Here is a 6,345-nt window from a genome sequence, read left to right as displayed (position 1 = left end):
GTCTTGTTTCCAAGACATTGCTTTTGTTATTCGTTACACAGTATATGTTGTAAATAGAACAACTTGTGTTGGAAACAACACAACTTTAGTTGTTTTTAACACCTCTCTCTGTCCAGATAGGGACAACACAGTTTGTGTTGTTTCCAACACATTCACTTTAAGAGTGCATCCTCTTTATACAGTAATCGTGTATGTAACTCATGCTACCTCTAATCACCCTGCTTCAGAAAGTCCTACCATGTATTGGTTATACCTGTTCACATACAACAGGTTGTTTTATTAATTAACTCTCCTACCTGGCTAAAGAGTTGTGCTAATTAGAATCATCTAATTGAGTGAATGGTTGGAACAAATACGTTGTAGGACTTACTTTTAATAGACTATCTGATTAAAAGGCCTCATTGGTATGCAAGGAAACATTTTTGCCACTGACATCTCAGTGTTTTGGTATGTGGGCATTTAACATGGAAATGCATGTTTTGTCTATTTGGGACTCAATGGGAAAAAATGGTGTTGAATTAGGAAAGTGGGTCACCAACCTGGTGCAATATGTGGCTGTTCTCAGCAAGTGGACTGACTATCTTGATCTTCTGCTAATATTCATTCGATGGAAACTATTTCTCATATGGGACTGGTTGTCTTGCACATGATGCTGTGCTTGTAAAGTGTGTTATTTCATATCAGTCATTGTCTTATGGAAGCACTCCAGTGTGGCTTAACTCTTAAAGGTCTATGTTCTCTGCACATGTTTGTTGTTGAGCTTTTTTAATTGGTCTGTATTTGATTGTCTGCAATCTGTATGGCTCTGTGTGTGCATATTTATGTCTGTGTTTGTGTGTCTGTGACTGTGTGTGTGTGTGTGTGTGTGTGTGTGTGTGTGTGTGTGTGACTATGCGTGTTTGTGTGTGTGTGTGTGTGTGTATGTGTGTGTGACTATGCGTGTTTGTGTGTGTGTGTGTGTGTGTGTTTGTCTGTGACTATGCGTGTTTATGTGTGTGTGTGTGTGTGTGTGTGTCTGTGACTATGCGTGTGTGTGTGTGTGTGTGTGTGTGTGTGTGTTTGTGTGTGTGTGTGTGTGTGCTGTGTGTGTCCACGGAGGCGGTCCGTCTCTGCTGCTTGCACAGTTGTGTGTGTGTCGTCTGCACCCTGCCCGCCCGCCGCCTGCCACAGGTAATAGTCCACTCTCTAAGCCTGCTAGCATGCCGTGCACACCGGCCCCTTTCAAAACCTCAACCCACACTGTGTACCCCTCTCCATATACTATACCCAATATACCCACCATAATTAGTCATCATAACTGTGTGTGTGTGTGTGTGTGTGTGTGTGTGTGTGTGTGTGTGTGTGTGTGTGTGTATGTGTGTGTTTGGGTGTCCTCTCCCAGAACTTGCCTTCTTATCTTTTGTGTGTGTGTGTGTGTGTGTGTGTGTGTCTCATCTCCCCGAACCTACTGTCCCTTCTTATCTTTTCGTGTGTGTGTGTGTGCTGCAGGCTTGTCCTCATGTCCCCTCTGTCTGAAACGTCCCAACTTAATTTTCCTCCTTATAATGGGTAATGGATCCATCAAAATAGATTGAAAGAAAATACCGGAAACTGAGAAAGAATAGGAGGTTTCAGTGCAGAGTGCTGGATTGTAAAGGTTTTGAAAAGGGCCTCTGCATAGCTGCCTGCTTTGCCCCAGTTAAACGGGATTCTTGCGCAACTAATTGTGATTTTCTCTTTTTTGGCTCATTAGAGGAATTAACAAACTAACTATTTGGCAGCTGGCGTGGGGTGCTTGGGTGAATCACACTTGCATGCAAAGTTTTGTGTCTGTGTGGATGTGAGTTTTTTTTGTAGAATGGCATGTCATATGGAGAGATACAGTACGTAAACAAAGGCTTCGCCAAACCTGTCATCGTAAATGATCCCAGGGCATTCAGTTCACCAGGGTCAATAGTTTGACCCAGTGTTGCTACAGACACAGCACCTGTAACAAACAGACAGGCAGGCCCCTGCAGTAGTGGGCTAGTAGACTGAAGATTATTTTTACTAAATTGCATGGGCATAGTGCATGACTTATTTATGTTATGTATATTATTCTCCCTCTCTCTCTCTCTCTCTCTCTGTTTATTACACTCCCTGTTTTTCTCTCTCTTTCTCTGTTTATTACACACTCACGCTGTCTCTCTCTCTCCCTCTCTCTGTCTCTGTCTAGATGCATGTGTTTATCTGTGTGTGCCTTACTGCGTGGCTAACCCTACTTGTATGTCCCTTCTCAGGTGATGAGACTTGTCTAGACATCTTCAGAGATTTCTCTCAGATGGCTTCCAACAACCCTGAGAAGCTGAAGCGCCGCAGCACCGACATCAAGACCCCCTGATCAGCAGGTGGCAGTGTTTCATAACACATGCTCCCTTCTGCTCAGCTTACACACACACAAACATACGCACGCACACACACACACACACACACACACACACACACACACACACAGACACACACAGACAGAGAGAGACAAGTTTCCTGGCACACTCAGTTCAAACATACACTCCTAGTATGCGTAACTACAGGCCACACAAAGAGAGAACACACAAACACAAACACAAACACCCACACCCACACAAACATTTTTGTTCACTTATTTTCCAGTCATTGTCAGGATCATGTGCTCTCTACACTTGACCAATCCTGTGAGTGTGTAACTGCTCTAGCACCATGTTTAATGGTAAAGTACCTTTTGTGCTGGAGTGATTTCTTTTTTATCTTATATGTATATTCTGATTGTTTTATATGGATTCCTCAGCACATGAGAGTGAAGAATAAAAGTGTACTGGATTAAATAGTATCACTAGTTTGTGTACCCTATTAAATCTTGATCTCCTTTCAGGGAGATAAGTAAGTAAAGAAGGAAATATTTTTATTTGTATAGCGCTTTTCACAGATAAATTCACAAAGTGCTTTACAATACATAATAAAATACAAGATACTAGCCTGGGACACGATAATTCACTAACGCTTCCCTCAGACAAGAAAAATGCCAGGCCAATCAGCGATGAAAGGAGAAGACAAAACCTAAACTTATTGTGATAAGCAAGCAGTATAATAGCATCACCTGCAAACATTAAAAAATGCAGAAATGTATTTACAGCAAAGGTAGACTCTACCTTTGAGTGTGTGCTCAGCTGTCGGTGTGAAGACTCACCACATCCATTGTGGCCAGAATCAATACATCACTAATGCATGTCACTTCAGAAAGTTGGGAGATAAAATTACCAGTATATCTTTAAGGTATGATGGGAGCTTTTCCACTAATGCTCTTATATGGTCGTCAACAAAATTAGGTCCTGTAAGGGAACCGATATTGGCCGGGTTTCCCAAAATTGTTAAGAAGCTCTTAAGTGCTAAGAACTTCTTAGGAGCGTTGTAAGAATGTTCTAAGAACGCTCCTAAGAAGTTCTTAGGACTTAAGAGCTTCTTAACGATTTTGGGAAACCCGGCCAATAGCTATAGGACGACATTTTGGAAACCCTTCTGAAGCTTTATGTACTTAAGGTAAACCATAAATCACTGGTTTGATGGGAAAATCTTTAGTTAAATATTTAGATTTAGACTGACCAACACGACCAGAGGACCAGGCTTGTTTTAGAAACTGGTCACTTTCTCTTCCTGTAGAACTTGCTGTCCTCTAACTGTCTTGATTTCATCATCATACATTTTACTGTCCACCTGCACTATCCCATCCCCTTTATCAGCTGGTTTTACAGTGGTGTTAAAGTCCTTAGACAGAGATGATCCAGCAGCCAGTTCACCAGTTAGATCTCAGATGATGTCAGTCTAGCTGACTGACACCGTTCTTCTACGTCCCTTTCAACTAGCTTACAGAATGTGACAGCGCTTGCACAGTTAACTTGGGTGACATAATGTGCTTTTACATTTAAACTGCAGGTGTGCTGTATTCTATAGCAGCATTCTCAGCTGTCAAAGGGAAGTTGGTTCTCCCCTTGTGGCAGAAATATATTTGAACTTAATAGAGCGAAATAAGAGCTCTACCGTAGCTTGAAGGGGATTAGTGACAGGTGTGCTTGGGCACAAAGGACAATCCCTTATAAAGAACGGAGTTGACATCGTCAAAGTGTCTCTGGCCTGATAGAATCAGAATCTGCTTTATTGGCCAGGTTTGCGTGAACAAACAAGGAATTTGACTCCGGTTAATCTTTGCACTCAAGTACAAAACACAACAATAACAAAGAAAAACTGTTTAAAAAAAAGAATAAGGGCAGTAAGCTATGTATAAGAATAAAGGAATAAATACAGTATGTACATTTACAAATAAATAGATGCTATGGGTGGGATAGGGTAATAAAATTGTCTGGAGGGGGAGCAGGGCTTTGTTGTCCCTGTCAAGGAATACCATGGTCGTGGACACCCCAACAGACACAGGCAAGACGCAGGATGCAATATAGAATTGAAGAGAGGGTGGGAGTAGTGCGGTATCAGTAAAGGCTGAAGTTTAAACCTAAATATAAATATAGTGTCATGCAGTACAATGCAATGATGATGTATTAATAGAATATTGTAACTGTAAGATTGCCTAACTTCAAGAGCTCTACCTTACCTTAACTATCTCTGGCCAGATAGATTGAAGATTAAGTCAGTGTAGTCAATACTCACAATGCTCAGGAATATTGATCTGCATAACTGCTCAAAAAATTGTGTATTGTTATGTGTATCATCTGCTTTAGGACAAGTTTTCAGGGTCTCTCTCTTATACAAGAAAAGATAAAGGTCCGCACACTGATAGCAGCTCCCAGGTTTATTTAGCACGACGTTTCGGACCAAGCTCCTTCAATATCTTTTCTTTTCACATCTTTTTGGTCCAGCACCTGCACTATTACTGTAGATGTGCGTGCGCGCGCACATTCTCTTGCTTTTGGATCTCTCTCTTATACAGTCATCCTGAGTTGTTATGTGGATAATGGAAACTATTCTGGCACCAGAAGAACAGCTTAGCCTGAAATACAGTGAGCGACTAGAAACTGGAATTGGAGTAAAGGTGACCAGGTTCACTAACTGACATGAAAAATTCCCTTTTCTGTAAGAAGAATGCAATGACCTAACTGTAATTCGTAAAACCTGCTTGCCTTATCTATCTTATCTGGGTGAACACAGTAACCAACTGTAGAAACTCCTCTGTCTCTCTGACTCCTCTATTATGTACTTAGTAAGCTATACTGTAAGTCACATTCAAGGATATAGCATTATGTCGGCAATAATAATTTTAATCATTTATAATATGATCTATTTTAGCAGTATGCAATCAGCTCTTTACATAGCCTAAGTCAAAAAAGGAAAACAGTGCATTAGAAAAAGCAAACATTTAAGTACTGTGCATTAGGCCTACAGGTATATGAAATTGATGGAAAGTACGAGTAACACATAACTAAAATAAGTACATGTACAAAATGTTTGGTAAAAACCTATTAAACATCAAACAAATATGTTAAATAAAAGAGTAAACCCAGACAGTTTTACCCTGTGCTACAAGACAGACTGAAGTTGAAACTAAAATAAAAGAAGAAGAAGAAGAAGAATCAAAGATTCAAGTATTTCTATATAAAACTAGTGTTCGGAATGCTCTTGTGACCACCTTGGCAGACAACTACCTGCGAAGCACAACCTTGGTTACCATCTGGTTTACACCCATTCAGTGCCGCGTGTCTGATTCAGTGCTCACCTGTATTACCTGTCTGACCAAGGGGTCACACTCACACACACAGCATGTGGAACTGTCAAAAGTACAGAAGCTAAAAAACGGTTTAATAATGTTTCATATGTTAAAGGCTGTGAACTGGTAGCACTGTTGTGTTGTTGCACAAAGACTACAACCTATTTCACAGCTTTTCTGACTGTTGACCTGGTGCTAACCGTTCCACATTCCCTATATGTTTAACATGGTGTATAAATTCAGTTGGACTTTCGTTAGGTCTAGCACTGATTAAGTTGTACTTTTAAAGACTTAAACATATAAAGATATACATATAAAGATATACAAATACATATATTAGTCCATGGGCCAGATGAGATGTCGGTACCACTCAAGGTGGCAAAGGTTGCTTATATTTTTTGAAAACATACATGTCTGTAGTTAACATTTTTGTATGATAGCCCTTCTGGAGTCACAGCTAAATTAGGGTTATCAGCTGTTAAAGTTACCCTCCCCCATTGAAAAAACACATTTTGACACAGGTGCATATCTTGCTATTGGCCTTTGTTAAAGACATATTTACATATTCTATTGTATTATGTTTGGTGTCATTTTGAAGGGGACAATCTGAGCTTTCATTCAAGACCTTTTGTGAACACTTT

At 40.3% G+C, this 6,345-nt stretch overlaps 1 protein-coding gene across 1 annotated transcript in view; it reads left to right on the top strand.

The window, feature by feature from the left end:
- Positions 1-2,824, top strand: part of acap1 (ArfGAP with coiled-coil, ankyrin repeat and PH domains 1) — a 43,884-nt gene extending 41,060 nt beyond the window's left edge. Inside the window, exon 23 of the mRNA XM_062515807.1 lies at positions 2,259-2,824. Within this exon, the coding sequence (XP_062371791.1) occupies positions 2,259-2,359 (101 nt within the window). The 3' untranslated portion in view covers positions 2,360-2,824. The remainder of the gene's footprint in view (positions 1-2,258) is intronic.
- The last annotated feature ends 3,521 nt before the right edge of the window (positions 2,825-6,345 follow it).

Source organism: Sardina pilchardus, chromosome 16, assembly GCF_963854185.1.
Source record: "Sardina pilchardus chromosome 16, fSarPil1.1, whole genome shotgun sequence".
In the NCBI taxonomy this organism is placed as follows: domain Eukaryota; kingdom Metazoa; phylum Chordata; class Actinopteri; order Clupeiformes; family Clupeidae; genus Sardina; species Sardina pilchardus.
The sequence above is the reverse complement of the archived record's forward strand: the minus strand, read 5'-3'. Positions and strand labels throughout refer to the sequence as shown.